Source organism: Blennius ocellaris (assembly GCF_963422515.1).
Source record: "Blennius ocellaris genome assembly, chromosome: 13".
Lineage (NCBI taxonomy): Eukaryota > Metazoa > Chordata > Actinopteri > Blenniiformes > Blenniidae > Blennius > Blennius ocellaris.
The window spans coordinates 22,691,424-22,712,289 of NC_137662.1; the positions used below are offsets into that span (position 1 = coordinate 22,691,424).

At 44.1% G+C, this 20,866-nt stretch overlaps 1 protein-coding gene across 1 annotated transcript in view; it reads right to left on the reverse strand.

The window, feature by feature from the left end:
* Positions 1-20,866, reverse strand: part of ltbp1 (latent transforming growth factor beta binding protein 1) — a 96,290-nt gene that overhangs the window by 65,832 nt on the left and 9,592 nt on the right. Inside the window, 1 exon segment of the mRNA XM_080507483.1 lies at positions 7,971-8,307. Within this exon segment, the coding sequence (XP_080363609.1) occupies positions 7,971-8,307 (337 nt within the window).

Here is a 20,866-nt window from a genome sequence, read left to right on the forward strand (position 1 = left end):
ACTTAAAAGAGCTCCTGGCAAAAATAGCAAATATATTTGAGGCCCTGGGATCCTGGCATGGGCTTGGGATAAAAATAAAAGAAGGCATTGGATGCGTCCGTGTGCTCATCATTGTTTGGTCAGCTGTCGAAGATCGGAACCACCAGGCGTTATCTATATCCTCTCATTTGAAGAGAAATGGTGTGAATCCCTGTGGAGCTCCAAGAGATAGAGGCCGTCTACATTTTACATCCTTTATCTTCCAAAGTAGGCTGAATGAAATTTAGTCGACCTTGTTTACGGCACGCTGAGTGCGAGAGGTCCGCGCAGCCGGACGGGCGTGTGCTCCGAATTGTGATCGCGCAGATCGACATTAGTGAAGACGAGCGGCTTATCTCGACTCAGTTGCCAAAGATCAATTCTTCAAAACAGACGGAGGGGAAGGCCGCTGACAAGAATGCGGGATTGTCTGGTGTTAACGACGTCTGGGGGAATGAATGTTATGTCTTTGACCACAATCGCCTTCCATCTAGCAGGTCGGGGGGGAACCGTCCCCGGGCGCCACAGCTGACTCACTACCATTGATTCATTTAGGTCTGTTATTGCTTCTACGTTTGACGACGTTTTCTAAAATATGAAACTTTTCAAAGGTGCCCAAAACCAGAGACGCCAATATATGATGATGACTTTTAAACTGTGTGCTAACAACAAACATGGAGATAACAGAGATAATTCTCTCTCTCTCTCGAAATATATATATATATATATAATTCACATTATTTAAATGGTCGGAGCAGAAAACTAATCTCTATGAAGGGGAAATTAAAAGTTATTGATGGGATTATGGGATATCAACCATTCGAAGTGTAGTTATTAATTATTCCAGAGTATGACTGCCTGACCTTGTTTTAAGATTTTTTATTATATTCTGTCTGATTCTAGTGTCTCCTGTCTTATCATGTTGTCTTATTTATATTTTGGCCCAAAGGCTGAGTCTGTTGGTTTCTGTTGGTTTGTTCATGTTTCATGTCCTGGCCGCCGTCCGTTGCTCTGCTCTGTGTATCCGACCTGGTCGATCGTTTCCACCTGTGTTTTGTCAAAATCCCACCACTCGGCCTGTCAAACATACCAGGACACATTTTCAATGTCTTGCCAAGTAACGTCTGTGAAACATCTAAAGGTCTTCTCATAGAAAACTCTGCTGAGAATCATAATTCTGCCCATCGAAAGTCGAAATTGATTATTACAGGGTTGTATGGAAACAATAAAAATCCCAGAAACGCTAAAAGCCAATGAATCTGACGACTAAACAAACTTACAGTACGTGGCATGTTCCACATGTCAGAATTTCTACTTATCCACAAGCAGGTTTCAATATTCCAGCGGATCTTGGCAATGTCATGTAAGCGTTTATTTCACATCTGAATAAAATGCAGGTTTGTACATTTCAGTTGGATAACCATGTGAAGGCACTCTGAAGAAAGAAAAAAAAAAGGTCAGGCAAAGGTCCTTTAAATATTTGACACAACACACTGTGTACGGAACGTTGAACATGGATCGAAAAGAGTCTGTCCTTCCTCAGAAAGATGAAGGATACCAGGAGAGTGCAGCGCGGCGGAGGGAAGATGATAAACACGGGGCAACAGCCATTTGTCAAGCAAATGTATTTCCATCCCATTCATATGAGAGGCCCCCTGCCGCAGTATAAATAAACAGAATGTGATATCCTTGTAAATAGCTCGGCTATGACCCTGTAATGTCTCAAATAGCCCTTCTGTTCTGATGATGCAACTAATGCATGGTGGTTGTGGTCGTGTACAGTAATGTATACAGTATCGTCGTGGCTACGATACACAAACTCCCACCCAAAACATCTTGTGGCGCGACCCTCTGGATTATCTGCAAGGGATGTAAATTGGTGTCCGTGTGTTCACGCAGTGTGAACTTGTATGTTTACACAAGTTGGAGAACATCATGTGCGCAGACTGATGAGCGTCCACCAATGTGTGGGTGGTGAGGAGACGTGGAGTCTATATTCAGACGACCCAGCGGTGGGCTTGGTAAGACCCTGGTTTAGTCTGAGCAGATCTCAGACCCTCAAGTAAAACTGCAGACTGGACATATTGTGCACCGTTTAAGGAAATCCCCAGAGAAGTGATGATTTCTGAAACAAGTCTTCATAGATTTAATAGATAAAGGTTTAAGAAAACCAGGGCGAGTCCACCGGTAGTCCAGACCCTGTGTTGTGCTGGTGTTACGTAAGGTTCAATGCACAACGTCCAGTTCTTTGCCCCTGATGTTTCAACATAAATACCGATAAACGTGAATGTGAAACGCGAGTTGTGATCCCCGGGGCAGGAGAAGCTGATCGCTGCTTCCACCGTCAGCGCTTGGCTTATTGTCAGTGGTTTTATCGACGTGATGAATCACTTCATTCTTCCCCCTTTAGCTAATATTACAACTTCTGTTCCTAATAAGAGCAAATGCGTCACCGCTTGCAGTACTTTGTACAGATACTACACGAACCAGTTGAAATGAAAAGTCCTTGTTAGGTCGTCAAAAGCTCTACAAAAGGAGTGTAATTAAAACTGCTTTTGAAGTTGCCTTTTGATTTTTCCAGGATGTTTAATTCAACAGAATAAACAGAATAAAAACAGACGTTGACAACAGATTTCTGAAGTCAGGATATGAGAGTAGACGTCTTCACGAGGGTCGAGGTTGTGTCCGACGCCGTTTAACTTCAGACGACAATCGCAAAGGTCTCGGTTAAGACAGCTCTGTGAAAAGTCCAGAAACGATAGCAAATGGAGTTTGTGGCGAGGCGGCCGAGGAAACGTCTCTCGCCATGACATCAGCAGCGACTCTGCTCAAGAAGTGTCTGAACCTAATCGTGACCTGAACGTCACTCCAAATATAAGCACAGCTGTAAAATCACATCTTCACCATTAAAAACATGTAATACAACGGGACATCATCTGCATACGATCGTTCTTTCCTCGTAGCGCCGTTATGGGAGAGTGACACAGCAAGAGCCACTGTTGGAGAAAACTCAAGATTTAATCTGGACACCAGGTTGGAGGCGAAACGTCCTGCAGGACAACGTGAGTCTATTTGCAAGAAAACGACAAGAGATGGAAGCGGAATGAACTTCAAGAGTCCAAGAAAATGCTTCTGTGCAATAAAAAAAAAAAAATCACAGTCAGTGTTTATTTTGTGGGGGTTTTATTCCCTATTTGCAGGACGGACATCACCTGCTACAGTATTTCATATCTTATATCATTTTAAACACAGTGGACGGTTCAGAGATTAGAATTAGAAATGAGATTTTTCTCGACAAAAAAAAAAAGTTGTGAATGAATTTTAATGCTGCTTGTACAGTATGTACTCAAATATTATGGCTCCCCGTTAACAGCTACTTCTATAAATCCTAAATGGGGGGGGGGGGGGGGGGTGAGAGTCTGAGCAGAGAGACAGAGAGAACCCCGTTCAAAACACTCGTTTTCAAGTTTTCAGTCCAGCTTTCACAAAATATCTGGCTGCATGCGAAGACTGGCAACGACTCCCGACATCAAATGAAAATAGAGAGAGAGGTGTCCAGTGAACGGTTACCAGAGCCCGCTCAGTGTGTGTGTGTGTGTGTGTGTGTGTGTGTGTGTGTGTGTGTGTGTGTGTGTGTGAGGGGAGGAATCTGTTCAGCCTTGGCCTTCAGGGTTCGAGTCGTGATCACAGGCTGCAGCCGACCCCTACACTTCAGCCGTCCAAGTGTCCGTCCCCACGAGAGCCGACAGACTCCGGTCCGCCGCCACGAACCCGCTGAACCTCAGCAGGGCTGCGCACGTTTCAGCAACGCCACAACGGAGGACAGGCAGACTGCAGCCACGGCGACGAGGACCGTCAATATGATCGAAAGCCTCTCAGGCCGAGCCGAGAGTCTCTTAGTGGTTGATTGAAAAAGTACGGGAGAGTTTTTCCTGTTCACTACAGACTCCAAAGGTGGAATTTGCTGTTAATCCACACAACAGGCCCGTTCAGTAAAGGGATCACAGTGGCTGAGACTCAAACTGAAACTGCCGTGTAATGAAATCAGTCGATTGGCCTGTGCTGCCGTGGCAATTAAAAAAAAAATAATAATAATAATGTGAATCCTTTCAAAATACACATGAAATACACTGCTCAATGACAAAGACCCTGTTTGCACAAACAGTTTTTCTGTTTTCGACGGCAGCGTTTCCAAAGTACTGAAAACTATAGCTACCATGAACATAAACATGCAAACAAAGATGAATATCTATCTATATCTATAAATATATAGATATAGATAGAAACTAGCCTGTCCCATGACTAATCCCAGGCTCACATTCCCTATTAAACGACCCTGCGCTTGGTGAACTCTGCTGTTGGATCTGATATTTCCTGGTTGTACAACTGATCTATAATTGTCATTAATCTTAAGGAAATTCTAAATCCTGGTTATCGAGACCAAATAAATCACCTTCTTCATCCGCTAATGGTTGACTGGTTGCAAGAAAGCACATGGTTTGAGTTTCATCCATACGATTCATTCTGGTCAAATCTAATCAATCAGTGAACCTGAGAGGATGTTGGAGGATATTGAATTTGAGAGGCCGTGTCGGGTCAGGCTCCTCCAGGAGAAGTAAAAGCCGGCTGGAGCTCAATACCAACGCACAGATAACATTCATTATACCTGTAGCTTACCCACAGTCAGAAATTAAGAGCTTTCGTTCTTTTTCGTTGCTGCATTTGACTCCTGCGGCAGTTATTAACTCGCATTAGCCTGAATTATGGGCTGGACCACAAAGACGGGGAAGTGGTCATCATCACATGGTGGCTCTGCAGTGACATATCAACTCGGAGCAGCTCTAAATTGCAGTAGGTCACTGGTAATTCATATTTTGTTGGTACTTTTTCTATTTGAAGTTTGGGCCACAGATATCAGAGGTGCTTTGACGTCCAAAGAAATTTGTTTTTTTTCCCAACGTGCAGTTCGTGATCCCTGAGAGATGGTCCGTTCCATTTTTTCATGGGGTTCTTACTGCTATTCAATTAACCAAAGGCAATTTAAATATTATATTATATGCGTGTTAGTACTTCTTAGACGACATCAATCAATATTAGCAAATGTGAGGGGGACTATCAAGAAAATACAGAAACAGGGGTACTTAGAGAGTATCTACACGTAACAGAACTTTCAAAAATCAGATACAAATTTGATTTTACTCGTGGTAAACCCCCAAATTGTTTAAAGAACCTCTCCAACTACTGAATAAATCCCAAATACTTCGAACTGGAACATCGATAGGTCTGCAAAAAAAAAAAAAGGAAAATGAAGGTAGATGAACTATTTATACAGAATTTATTGAAATACTTTACAGTTTAATGATTAACCTGATCAAAATCAAAAATTACGATTCAAAAACTAAAATGTTCTGACTTACTGCAGATGAGAGAATGTTTTTATAACTATAAGTGTCTGTAACAGTTTATTCTTTTCACATTTCAAATCCAATTAAAGATCAAGAGTCAAAGCAGAGAAGAAAGTGGAACAATGCTTGTGTGACTGTAAGAAATTTAACTCAAAAGTAGAGTTTTTGTCAATTTTACACACTAATTCAATCCTGTCCGATTGTCCATGATGACGCATCCATCCACTGTTATTAACTTGTTAGTTTAGAAAAAATGCAAATTACTTTTTTCTACCCATTTCTTTTTACATCCCAGCTGATTGTGGTGCTGCAGTTTTACCTCACCAAACCACTTTTCATTGATTATTCCTACAACTGAGGAATTGAACGACATATTGTAATAACGACGTCTGCAAATGTCCCTGTGATTCTACGTCCACAGTTTTAGCTCATCTATGCAGTGAAACGGCCAAAGAAGTCACATCGGCTACATTTGTGCTGATTTCAGACGAATTAGTCATTTAGAAGAATCACTCAGCTCGTCGGACGGACCCAACTGGGCCAATGAATAATTCTTGATTTGATTATCGCCCTATTTCTGTATCCCTTTGCGATGACATAACCGCTCTGCTCCGAGAACCAATGGGGGGGAGTCGCTCTCCCTGTGAGAGATAAATCCTCTCGGTAAATTGAGAGCAGCTTTCGAGGGCAGATCTGGTAGCAATTACTGGTGCCTGTGTAGAGAATAACAACGCTGACATTCTAACGAAAAGGCTTTCGAAACAAAACACGGCGAGGCACCCTTTAAACACCCCGGATCGGTCCGTCACAGCGCTGGCCGCCGCCGCCACCGCCTGGACTTCACGGATGCGTCCGCCGCCGAAACGTGGAGGTTCGTCCGGAGCCACATTCACTGAAGTAGACGTAACTGTGTCTGATGTAACTGTGTCTGATGTGACTGCGCTTTCCCCGGCCGACTGCAGCGACAGACAAAACAAACCGACGCTCGGCCGCGGCAGGTGTCAATGGCAGTTCTGCTCCATATGTTGAAGTTACCGGAGGAAAAAAAAAAAAATCCCGCCATCGTTCCACTGATGGGTGACGGCGATAATCAAGATGAATCACGGCGCCACAGCCAGAAGCCTGTATTCCGCCCCCCGGGCTCCGAGCAGAAACAGAGCCGGCTTTATTTCCCCACGACGCTTTCAAAATGTCAGGGAACTGCTTAAAACACCGTGGTCGTCAACAGATGTCAACAGATGTGAGGCTCCGCTTCAATTGTGTGAAACTTCTGGTATTTTAACTCTGTTTGATCACAACCACGAGAGTCGGTGGTTCAACCTGTTGGCTGTTCAGGATGACAGACGTATGAATTTATAGATAGAAAGATGAATGGGTGAATCTGTAATTCCTGGTTGACAAGCCAATGGATGACTGTATAAAGCATCCTGACCTCTTGCCCGTCTATTTTGAGTTGATTTTTCAGTATGCATGCAGTATTAGGTGGGCGATAGATTGTGATATTCTTATCTGGATTATGACGAACAGAATGAGCAGAAGAAGAATTCCTACATCGGAGCTGTATTGGACCCAGAAACTGACAAAATGTAGGAAATCCGAGATGTATTTTATCCAAAAATGAATATAATATTCATTCTATAGCGAACGCAAGCTTTCAAACAAGGTTTTATGAGAATATAATAAAAAATACAATTGCCTTTGGAACACCGGTACAGCAAATTTACAATAGGGGCTGTTACCGTATTGATCGTTTTCCTGCCCGGTGTTCAAGGGGTTAACCTGACTGTTGGTGCATTGGCTACAGCTTCTTCTGATTGGTCCAATATGTTGACACGCAGATAATGAATGCACAGAGTGTTGGAGCAAATATTACAGTTCAGTCAGTCTCTGTATATTGCACACATTGATATTGTGATAAATTTGCGACACATCGTTCAGCTCTGAATAAAAGTAGACGCAGCAAACTGGTGTAAACTGATCGCCTGTCTCTGACCACGGGACTGAATCGGTTATCTTTGCTCACAAGTCCCAGATGCGGTGAAAAACAGCACAGAGATCAGTAAACGTAAAAAAAAATATGAGTTTATCCACAAACTTAGAATCCGACAAAAAAAAAAAAACAAGCACGTCATTCAGGAAAAAGGGAACAGAGAGCGATGATATTGAGGTAAATAAATAATAACTCAATGGGGTAATTGGGGTAAATCCCAATTGTGCAATTAACCATTAAAAAACTAGAATTATATGGAGGTTTATGAGCAGGGTCTACTTCTAAAGTGTGTTGTTAGTGTGTTTGGTGAGTCACAGCGCCCCTAAAGGCCTGGAATGTGTACTACAAGCCCTGAAGTGTCGAGCCGTGTTCATAGTGACGTGTTTTTTTTTGGAGAAGGCTAGGGACAACAAAAAAAGATAGTTTTTCTCGTCGTGTGGCGTTATTTTTCACCCGCTCGAGTCGAAACGTCCCACCGTAGCAGGAAGCCACACGGCTTTTCCCGACGCGTCCCGGGAATCACGCCGAGGAAACGGAACCAAGAAGCGGACACTCACTGTTGCTGGATGTGCTGCTGGATGTAGTGGGGCCGCACGAACTGCGGCGCCGATTTGACGGTGAGCTTCATCTGGGCCACGCCGCCCGCCGGAGCGGAGGCCGAGGCGTAGGCGTTGGGGGGCGCCTGCTGAGGGATGGGCCGCTGGGGCACCGGGTGGTGTCCGTTGGTGTGACCCGGCGTGTGCCCGTTGCTGGGGAAACCTCCAGGTGCCGCCGGGAAGGGGTGCACGGCCATCGTCTTCTGCTCGCATGCCTTCCCCTTTGAGCCAGGTTTGCAGACACAGAGCTGAGGCCGGAGGCACATTCCTCCATTCTGGCACTGAGGGATGCAGTTGGCTACAAACCCAGCATACAGAGTAGAGAGAGAGAGAGAGAGACAGAGAGGGAGAGGAGAAGAAAAACAGAAAAATGAGGGTAAATGGCGATGGCAAGAGGTCAGTCAAAACCATATTCCAGCGAAATCAAGCGGCCCCCAGAATACCGCGGACTTGAGTCATATCATTGGCATAAGCAGATTCAGTCATAATCAACAAATTGAGCCGATAGGAATTTGAAAAATGGACCTTGAGCAATGAATGAATGAATGAATAAATATCATCCAGTGGAGCAGATCTGAAATGTATGTTTCCAGTTGTGTCTTCTTCGGTAGTTTTTCGCTGTTAGATTATCTCGGGCGTGAGCAACGACTTTGAAAAATGACTTAAAATTTGCTTAATCTGAATTATCTCTTGGTGAAAAGCTTTTAATGATCATTCTTATCAGTGACTGTTGCTCTGCGTCACTTTCTGTCTTCCCCAGAGTTTTTCTGGAAACCATCTTTTTTTTTTTTTTCTGAATGTCAAGTTCAGTAAATCAGTAAATAGAAGCTATATATATATTGTTTCATACTTCAAATTTTTCCTCGGCTCTGACTGGAGCCAACCCACTGTGTGATTATGGTGTAATTTTAGATGCAATAAATAAAGCCAATAATCACAGTAATTTTCATTTGATTCAGGATTACCCAGTAAAACCCTGCGGGCCGGTCAAGCAGAGCCTCCAGGTGACCTGATAAAGCCTGATAAAGCCCAGGATTATCTCCAGGTGAGGGTCACCAATGTTCTCATGATTAAAAATGCATCAGTAAAAGTATTAAATAAAATGATACCATGTGGTGTTAGACTACGAGTACTACTTAAGGCAATTAACGACAAAAAGAAAAGAAAACAACTAATCTTACCATTCAGGGAGACATGCAGTTTTTATGCCATTAAATTCATATTTGCCGACTAAATCGTTGAGTTTTGATAGGAAATGTGATCGATTAGAACGTAAAGACATTTTAAAGTAAATAAAATACCTCGATTCGACAGTGAAACTAAGGAATTAGAAGATAAGATGGTGCTCAAGTGCCTTGCTCATGGACCCACAGTGGCAACCTGCAAACAGTGACCCACAAGGTCACCATGTCCCCACAAATAGGGAATCAACGGTCTGTAACTATTATCAGTATTTAAAACACTGGCTTGAAATAAGTCTTGAATCTACGAACGGCCTGAAAATCTGCCGTTTGATCACGTCAACCTTTAACACCTGATCTGAGAAGCTCTAATTTTACTTTGTTCGTTAAAGGATGGGCTAATTCTGAGCGCTCAATCAATCAGGCCATTTTTAGGATCATTAATAACATTGTGTTGGTGAATTGATCCAATCCAGGTTCTTATTGCCCCAGCAGTGTGTGTGTGTGTGTGTGTGTGTGTATGTGTGTGTGGCAGCAGATTACGCACTGAAAGTGGTTTCGGTTAGAAAAGCATGACGTCCTCCGAGTCCACGGTGAGGAAAGTCGGGTTTTACGACATGCACCCAAAGTTATTTTAGGTGATGGAGACGATAGCCGGCAATATTAGCGGCTTTGAGCCTCGTAAAGTGTGACGGTAATAGTTCCAGTCAGAGGTGGAAATCAAACGCCCGCGCTGTGATGGTCTTTTAATATGCGACTGTAAAGGAGGTAATGTGCTGTGAATCATGGCTAACTTGACAGCGGAGCTCTGAATCGGCTGCACGGTACAGAGACGTGGTCACATCTCTTCAAACAGACTGAATCAGATAACGACGAGTTAAGTGTGTTTGAAGGCAGAAAGAACGGTAATGGGGGGGGGGGTTGGTACTGTTGCCTCTCAGCAACACACAAGTGACGGACGGTCGATGGAGGACCTAAACATAGATATATATATTATAGACGGTGAAAACTCAGGAAGGAATCAGAGTAACTCAGCCAGAGACGAGGACACTAAACGAGGGAGACGTAAAAGACGAATGGAAAACGTGCTTTCAACCTCAGGAATCATAAGAAGCAGAACCATAAACGAACAAGGCGACGAGATAAAAGCAGGAACACGGAACCAGCGGAAGATGAAACGAGACACACAGTAAAAAACGGGGCCGTGACAAGTTCGCCTAAAACGAGTATATCTATGGACGGAGGGACAGATGGAGGCGTACTACCGGAGCCACCGTTGCAGGGTTTCGACATTGTTTGGACACGCTCAATCATGTTGATGTGTTATAAATGAAATGAGATGTGCTGGTGGTGTTGGTTTCAAGTGAAGATGTTAAATCAATTGTCCAAACTAATCTCCAGTGTGTGTGTGTGTGTGGTGTGTGTGTGTGTGTGTGTGCGATCTTCTCTCAGCTTCCCAGGTATGGTTTAACCAAACATATCTGAGCATGTATGGACACGTGTGCACTGGGCGCAGTATGTAAACTTCCGCCATGTTGTCTACAGGAGAGACTTTGTAGTCGATAAATGGTTGCCCCTGTCAGCTGGCTGGGGAGAGCAGGGCTTTGTGTAATTACAGCTTTCTGCTGGTCCTTTCTACACACACACACACACACACACACACACACACACACACACACACACACACACACACACACACACACACACACACACACACACACACACACACACACACACACACACACACACACACACACACACACACACACACACACACACACACACACACACAAAAACCCTGCAGGCACACACAGACGCACATTAGCTCACAATGCTGTGACTGGGTTCAGTACAGATGCTTTTGATAGCGACATCCACCGTCGACAGGGAGTTTAATCACAGCTGGCTGTGGGTTAACTGCCGTGTGCAGACGTTTCTACCCCTGAAGATTTTTCTGTCACCCGGGATGAATTTGTAAAACAAAGAAAATTGGACCTGTTTTAACATGTAACAAAGTTTTGCCAAGAACGATTTTTTATTATTATTTTTTCTTTCATTGCGCAAATCTACGTTTTTCTTTTTTTTTCACCTCAGGGTGCAAATCTACTTTGAAGTCAGACAATCCTACCACGTGGTATTATACTCCGCTCTGAAACCCCAGTCTCATTCAAACTATCGTGAATCGTTGTCCTGTTGTCCAAATTCGTATATAATAGTAAACAGTAAACATTTGTATCCGAACCGGAGTTCTCTTCATGGAGCGACAGGGACAGGCCGTTTCATTTGGGAATCCTCGAGGCTGGAAGCGAATCTAACTAAGCGGAACTCTTGAGAGCAATGCATTCTGGGTAGTAAACAAACAAAACAGATCAGAAGAAGCATACAAGAGAAAAAGTTGGAAGATATCTCGTGGGCAGACATGGGGTAGTGAGGAAGCAGTAGATGTCATTGATATCTGGTCAGACTATATATCGCGGTCGATTGCGGCTACTTGTTAGCCTTCAGCTAATTAGCCAAGCCGCCACGGACCAAAGCGGCAGGACTTCCGCTTTCGGTCCAGACCAATCAGTGAGCCGTGTTTCTTCTTTACTTCCTGTCCGGTCAGTGTTTGTTTTGGGCGACGGCGCCCCCCAATGCAGCATCTGTGAACCGAGTCCCAGACGATCCAAATGTAAAAGGACCAAACATCTAATACCTCGCTTGTCCAATGATCCATATAATGAATAGATTTTTCTCTACTGCAAGATGGATCCAATCTTGGGAGCATAAGCAGACACTGTCGTCAACGTGTGTGTGTGTGTGTGTGTGTGTGTGTGTGTGTGTGTGTGTGTGTGTGTGTGTCAGACTCTCCGTCCACCCTGAGGGCGAGTCGCCTCCTCACTAAGCTTGTTAAGCTAATTAGTGGCGTCAAGATTTGTGAAGATGATAAACGAAGGGGGGGAAACGTAACGGCTGCCCAAAGACTTCTGCTGGCATGGAAAAAAAAATGTCCACATTTCTAAACGGTTATTAAAAAGAGAGCTCTGGTCCCCTCTGTGCTTCTCTGCTCCACGTGTGATGGATGAGGTGCAGCTTGACTCATGACTCTGACACCACCTGTGTAACTCAATGAAAGCCTACGACCACAAGCTTGCTGGGTTATTTACATTGTTTTTCTTCTTCCACAGCAGAGGGTTTCATTGAGCATAACCATTTGCAGAGGCACTGATAAACACTCGCGTTTGACACACCTCTGGAATCCTTCAGTCGACTGAAATACCCTGAAACAACCAGGTGGACAAAAAAAAACAAAAATCCACCCTCGAATCACCGTGTGCTGATTGAACCTCACAGGTGGAACAAAACACTGGACCAACCCGAATAAAGAAGTTGGTGCAATTTCTCTTCATAATCAAGTTTGATCCTCAGTTTATTATGGAAAATGGTAAAGATTTCGGTCAGATAGTGTTTTTCCACCACTTGAGCTGCTTTAAGCTGTTGATCATGTTCACCCATTCACACCCCAATGGAGGCGGCTGCCTCAGTTCTGTTGCTCAAGGAAACCTGGACGAGTGGACGGATAGGGAATCGAACCTGCGACAATCCACCTGAGGGACGACCTGCTATATACACACCTTCTCCAGTAGCTAATGAACAACCCAGTTTGGTCTCGCAGTTCTGTTGGATGTGAAAGAAAGAGGAAGACCTAAAAACTGAGCGGAAACAGACCCAAGTCTGACATTTTGCTAAAGTCCATTTGGAAAACCCAATTGGCACTGACAAGCACTGACTGTTCAGAAGAGGGAAAACCGTGAACCGGAGAGAGAGCACTGGTTCAACTGGTGGAAAACTTTCTGGTCGTCTCCAGTCCAAGGCGTATATTATACCTATTGGCCTCCAGCTGATGCGGATTCAAGCCAGGGTAACTTCCTCCACGCTGACACAACCCATGGAAGATGCTTTTGGATGTGTTGAAGAAGGAATGGAACCCACACCTTCCAAGGCAATAAACCGATCTCTTATTCATGTTCCTTCAATTTAAGAACTTTAGTGTCTGTTAATCGGGATATAGACGTAAATGCATATGGTCGGAAGATCTGAATGACCACTGGAGCTCTTCACTGTTCCTGTGTGACGACTCTATTGTCGGCAATGAAGTAGACAGACGCATGTGGTTCTTATTGGAGGACCAGTGAAGACTGATATTAACTGCCACAGGGATGCCATGTACTGATCTGCATTGCATATGAAGGAATAAGATCCTGCTGCAGATATTCATTGGACTCCAGGGATTTAATCCTTCACGTGACTGGAGGCAATAAACATAATGACAGCTATTAATTAGGAACGATCAAATCTCTGATGAGCGCTGGGTGTGTGACCACATCACCGTTCGTCTAAAATGATATAAAAAGGCTGCAGGTTTGCCTCTCTACAGGCAAGAAGTATGAAATGTACGAATGTATGAATGTGTTCTCTCTAAAGGCCACTTGAGGTTAGTGTAAGGTCAAAAATGGAAAACTATTTTTGTTGAAATTGGATAGTGGGGGGGGGGAGGGGGATCTGAGTGACGTCATTATATCATAATAAAGTTGTTATACCAATAAAACCTCAGAATCGCTTTATTAATCTCTGGGGAAATTCTTCAGCAAGGCAGCACAATCAGCAGTGTTTCCAGCACGAACCTGACTCATCGCTCCGCGTCTCATTGACACCCGCCTCCGATCGGGAAATCCATTCCACGTTTTGCAGCCAGCGAGCAGAGCGGCCGGCAGGGAAACACTCGTGGAATCATTTGAGTGGCAGTAAAGCACACGACAGTAAGTCTCACGCTGATTTCTTGAACTTGACGAGGACTTCGTTGTCACCTTGTCACAAATCTGCAGGGACCGTGCGGCTTCATCAATGTCAACATGGCTGAAAATGTCCAGGTGAAGTGTCCAGCCCGTTTGATGAACGTATGATACCGAGAACTGAAGCAGTTCTGAAGGCAAATGGGGATCCTGCGAACAAGGTGGACCGAACAAAGAATCTTGTTACTGTCAAATCTCCTGGGACAGTACTGGGCAGTACTGGGCAGTACCGGGCTGTACCGAGCAGTACCGGGCAGTACCGGGCAGTACCGGTAGAGATATTTCCAGCACAATATATATATATTTCAACAGTACCCACAGCATGTCCGTACTTTCAACATCTAATATCAGTTGCGTTACACCCATCTTCCACGAAGTGATTACCTCAGAGCATGAGCTGACATCACTGCTGTTCTTCCCCCCCAGAGCGGACTTACGTTAGCGTTGTGAAACGAGCCCACGGTGTGTTTTCATTGGGTGAAACCTTTTTTTTTTTTGCTTTCTTTTCTGACTAACATAAATAGTTTTTTAAACCCCAACCACCCCACCCGTCCTGGCCCGGCGCTGAGGCTGCCATCTGTTCCACGAAACCCCCCCCCCCAAAAAAAAAATCTCTCTCTCTCTCTCTCTCTCTCTCTCTCTCTCTCAGCCACTCACTGTGGTCAGCTACACAAGCGCTCCATTCTGTGACAAGAGTGATGGAGTAAGTGTTGGTAATTTACTTGTTAGCCGGGGACAGGAAATAGATCAGTCACGCTGATGCCCTTGCCCCGTTTGATCAAACTGTGGCGGGCCCGGAGCCCGGGGAGCCCGGGGAGCCCCCGCCACACCCCTTCCCGGGTCCGCAAGAGTTACAAATACTGTGTGTGTGTGTGTGTGTGTGTGTGTTTTGTGTGAATCCAAGGTGGCAAGTGACTGTGAGGCATAATGATTTTCTTTGTGCCATTGCCTCGACTCAGGTCTTTAAAAATGTAACGCCGGGGCTGGAGGGAAAATTGCTCCCACTTTATGAGCGACGGCCCGTTTGGGCTCGCATGTGGCCGGCGCTGATGCTCACTGAATCCAGAAGCAGTGGAGAGATGTGACATGGATATAGACGAGGTGTTGAATTCCATATCATCCGAGTCACCGCGAGGCCTCGGAGTTCAGATTAACTCTGACGAGACAGTCCTCTGGGTGAGCGGTGCTCTTATCTCTCTCTCTCTCTCTCTCTCTCTCTCTCTCTCTCTCTCTCTCTCTCTCTCTCTCTCTCTCTCTCTCTCTCTCTCTCTCTCTCTCGCCCTCTCTCGCCCTCTCTCCCTCCCTCCCCTGGCTAAACCTCTGTGAATAAACATCCTGGTTCGTCACGCCGCTGACTTTAATTTGACTTGCTGTGGCGTACTTGTGGAAAATTGGCAATCGAAGTCCCTCAAAGGACAATTTTTGCTGATTGGCGAGCATTGATCAATGTCTCGTCGCCGTTGTGGGCGCGAGGCCAATAACTATGTGCAAAGACTGCTGAACCCCGACAGCCAGCGAGTCCGCCAACAAACTTTACAAGCGACTGTCAAACCGAGGTCATGTACACGCTAATTTTATATCCATTGGATGAGACTGGTAACATGATAGTATTATAACCTATACATATTTGATATGTTAACTAGATTTATGGTAAAAATACATTCACACACAAAAAAAATACCCGAAATACTTGATTTTATGAAACGGCTAAATAAAACGTGTCACTCGCTGTAATGGAGGACGAGTTTAAGGTTTACCCTGGTGCAGTGAAATTAGAATTGAGAGGTAAAAGTAGAAGTCTTTAAGTCACTAAGCATTAGCCTTAATCAACTGAAAACAAAGAGAACTTTCTACTGTGTTTCGGGGAAACAATACACAGTAAGCAAACATTATATTGTGACGTTTGTGTATCTCTGCTTCTTCAGCACATATCCCTCCCTCTTGTTTTCTGCTGAGAAAGTCGTGTGATTAACTTTTTTTAATTGAACAGCGATCTGCTAATGGAGCTGATCAGCTTTTTTAATAATTTTTTTAAATAATTGCAGCTGCTATAAGCTCGTTTCTGCAGCAACGATCATGTAACTCCCCTCATTGCCACATGCAGGATCTGCAATGTGTTTCAAAACTTTGATAAATGTAGAAAGTTAAGACCAGTGGAGTATGAAGGGTTTATTAAAGCAACAAATGAAAAGGCTGCGACACTGAGCCAACAAGGTTTTGCCATTTATTTATTTATTTTTTCTTTTAAAGCTTTTGGATCCATTTCAGGATTATAATTCAGACTCTGTCTTACCAGAGTCGTATAATGTCAACATGCAAAATAAATAAATAAATAAATAAATCTATGTAATCAGATGACAAAAGTATCTGGATCTACAGATACTCAAAACTTCTGACCGGGAAATCCATAAACACTTAAATTCCTCTGCACATAACTTGTCTTCCATCCATCCATCCATCCATCCATCCATCCATCCATCCATCCATCCATCCATCCACCTGTAACAGCAGATCAAGAGGTTCTGTAGCCAATTCCAGCCAACACAAATACAAGCGTCAGTATTTACTCTCTTCAAAACATTCATGTGTCGACCTTACAATGCTTTCCAAGTTATTTGGATGTTGAACATTATATATTTTTGAGGGTTATTTTAATTTTTTATAAAGGGGGGGACTCATAGCTTCCTGGTTTTCTGGCACAGCTGTGCATTCTTTGCATTTCTGAGCAAAAGCAGCCTGTGCCCTTTCTCCTCAACGAAGGAAAAGAAATTATCGCTCGACGGAGGACGCCAGCGCACAAATCTTATCTTGGGGGGGGGGAATTAGCCTCCGCTTGTGACAAAGAGCGTCGCCAAAGCTGGAGAAAACCAGCCGCCGCCGGCAGGGAGCCTTTCCATTGTGGAGGACTAATTCAGAGAGCCCATATCTGCCGCGCTGGTTAAGTGGGGTGAGCGTGCGCAGAGTCCCAGCACAATACCAAGAGCCTGTCACATTTTAATCGACTTGACCCCCCCCCCACCCCTTCCGTTAACTTGTGTGACACCTGCCTTCAGCACACGGCCCTCCGCCTGTCAGAGCTGACGGAGGGACTTAATGAGCCGCGATGGCCGACGAGCTCCAAACCACCGGGGTTTCTCCTCACCCGCCCGCATGGAGGTGAGACGCAAACATGATGTGTACGATCTATTGTACTGTCACCTCGATTTTACTTCCGCCTCTTACTTCTATTCAGCTTTAGAATTTAACAGATTTTTGGGGGTTTTTTCATCTGGTGTGTTCTTGTTGCAATGTTCCTCGCCTTGTCTGGCAAGTATAAGAAGGAAAAGGCATTGGGGAAAAAAACTAACTTGCGCTGCTTAAAGGAAGGCCTTTGTCCTTTGTACACGTTAGGATATGACATTTTGCAGATCCAGAGAGATTGTTCACAAAGTAATGACATTATTTAGTGATGATGTGCCGAATCCCAGGTCCTCATACACTTTGAGTGCTTTTGGACAAACATGATTAAGGGCGTAGAAAAGAAATATACCAACTGATATGATCAAAAGAATGTTTTTGTTTGGGTTTTTTCCAGAGTTGCCTGCTTGTTGATTGCTTCTTATGTGTTAATCTCGAAAACATAGTTGACGGTGGAGGACAGATTTTAAAGATGTGACCTCGTGGCTGAAGCGATGAACACTTTGATTTTCTAGTTTTCTTCTCGCTAAACAAAATGTTATCCAATCAAACATTTGATTCAGCTGATCTGCTGACCTGTTGTACAGATATATATATGTGTTGTATGAATTATTAGAACAGAAAATGGGAGCAAATATATTAACACAATCTCATTTATTTGGTAAAGTGACCATATTCCTCTATATGATTTCTTCCAAAATATCACATAGTTATTGACATTGACATGGGTGTTACTTTTTGAAGTATTTATTGTAAAGGCAAGATTGCAAAACAACAATTAGTCAGTGCAACGTATACCAAGTGTGTCTTTTAACTCATTTTCTATGTACTTTGTTAATGTCCCACAGTAGTTGTCAATAATGTCGAGTGAATTTTTAAAGGGGCCGTTAAGAGTCCATTTGGATGATGTTATAACAAGAAATTGTGAAATAATGCATGGTTTGGCTGAGTTTTATGTAATTTTGAGAGGTTTTATTGCGTAACTGGACACAATGCTCTATCTTTTTATTAATTTTAAAGTCTTGAAGTGAATAAATGTCCTTCGATAAAGCCTTGGCACACGTTAGTGTCCTGCATGCTTCACCTCGCTGCAGTTCAAGTGCTAAAGTGCTAAAGCTAGTGGCAGAAGGTGGTGCATGATATTAGCAAAACATGTCCTCTAATCCATCCATCCATCCATCCATCCATCCATCCATCCATCCATCCATCCATCCATTGAGCAGTTCAGCTCAAATCCATGTTTTCTGGATTGGGGGACTAAATCAAAATGACAAACCTGACAAATCCCACCTGGAACATCGTCACCAAAACACTGAACATCTACTTGACACAGAAATAAAGTTTTATCTTGAGTTAGACAAGTGTTGGAAAACTATAAAAAATCGCCTTCATCGCCATCAACATACAAAAATTATTTTAAAAAATTGGATGAACTTTGTTTGGTGAAAGAACAAAAAAATTTTAAAGTCAATATCCCACATAGAAATTCTCACTATTGCAAATGACTGACTGAAGTGTAATCGATTACACCCACTGGTGCATTTGGCCAATCGGGTGGAGCCTTCCTGCTCAAGGTTGTGTTGAAAACTGCTCTTCATGTCACTTCATTGCATGGAACCCTGGAGCCACAGGCGAGAAACACAACCACCATGAAAGAAAGTCAGTAAAAAACAATAAAGTCACCAAAAACTCCCTCGTGGAGAAACGCTGCTGCTGCTGCTGCTGCAGCTGCTGCTGCAGCTGCTGCTGCTGCTGCTGCAGCTGCTGCTGCTGCTGGTGGTGGTGGTGGAAGAACAAATCCCAAAGCTCAAACACATGACCATCATCAACTAAAATGCCTCCCACTCCTCTCCAGAGCGTAATACTCGTCTAATATCCTGCAGCTCCGGAGCCACGCGGACACAGCCAGGACTCCCCCGGCTTGAATTGTTATTCAATTAGTGCTCGTCCTCTGTGGTTGACATCATTACTAATTCTGGATTCACTTGTGTCCCTCGGTGTCCTGATTGCAGCTTCCCTCCTTAATCGTATCCACTGGAGTCCCGTCGGCTGTGAGCTGCGTCCAGAACCCGAGTGGTGAAGCGTGTGGACGTCGCCCCGCTCACTCCTAACACGACTCCCTGTGTATTTTTTTTGACCCCCGGTTTCGATTCCAGCTCGTTTCTTGGACTGTATTTTGTCAAATCCTCTGCTTTCTGGCTCTTGCCTGTTGACCGATATATTTTTTGGGGAATAAAACCCGGAATTTCGAACTCTGTCTGACGAGTCCCGTTAAACTTAATTTGGCCCCGCCGGCCAAAAGGAGGGTCGAGTACGGCTGAAGACATTACAAGGGCTAAAGTCTACATTGGAAATGATGTCAGCATTACTGTGAAGAGAATCGGCGTGGCCAACACAACTTTAGACTGCAACCTTATTAAAGCACATTTCAGTTTCAGAAAATGTGAACTTTTTTTCCCCCCGAAGGCACTTTGTTCTTCTTTTTGCACTGATCCAGTGGAAAATCATCCTACCTGTCTGGCCAAACTGAGATCAATCCAGGCTGCATGTGAGGCACATAACACACAAAGCTGAAAGTATAAAATTAAAATTGAAAGTCAAAAATATTGAAGGTAAAAGTCATTCAAGACACTTGGAATGACTTTTGCCTTCCATTAAAAGTACCTATTGGTACCAGAAAACCCTGTTGTACAAAAACATATATTCCAGTGTTTAAAATGTGAGAACTTGGAAAAAAATAAAAGATGTCATCTAAAACTTTGAAGGAGAAATAATATACAAATCAAGAAATGAATCAGTATTACATCTGTACGAAGGTGAAAGAATTCGTTAGATCAAATCTAAAAGCACAAAGAGGTTAACGTCCAGTCGATGGAAGTTTTGAAATATTGTCATTGGCATCGCACCTTGAGGAGCTCAGCGACTCGGCTCAGATTATTAACGGGGACTTGTCGGATTAGGCTCCTCCAGATGAGCCGGAGGTGAACGAAACACGAGCCGCAGCCGACGACGGGACTGGATTTTTATGAGCTTCATGTCAGGAGACGCTGATCGGTTTCAGAATGCTTTGATCAGCCTTGTTGGACCTGGACCTGGACCTGGACCTGGACCTGGACCTGGACCTGGACCTGGATGGGCTCCTGATATGTTTACCGCTACATTTTGGATACGGCCACTCGGCGAGAAACTCGAGCCTGTCAGTTCCTGCCGTGCTTCTCCATCTGAAGTCCAAAGCGTTGGGAAAACGTAAACCTTTTGTCGGCCGTTCCTTTACACGTCGGCTGCGTTTCAAATGTCTGGAAGTGTTTTCCAAACGCTCCCGTTCCTGTCGCGGCGTTACGACTTGACTCCAGGCTTTGTGCTCCTCTTCTTCTTGAGTTCAACGGCGCCAACAAAGAGTACCGTTACTACACTGGTTGGGCCGATAATGACGATGGACGTTGAGGTTTTACTCCGTGCTGCTCTCTGTGTCTGGTTGCATTGTGAGGAACACAGCACCAACTAGTGGTCTGAAATACAAACTACAGTCTGCACATGAAAACCTTCTAGGAACAGAAACTGAAAATTGACGTTGGGGTGAGAGAGTCCAGATTCTATTCTATTCTATTCTCACACATCAAAACACAAACAATGGCAATTCCAGATGCACAAGCCAGGAAAAATCATC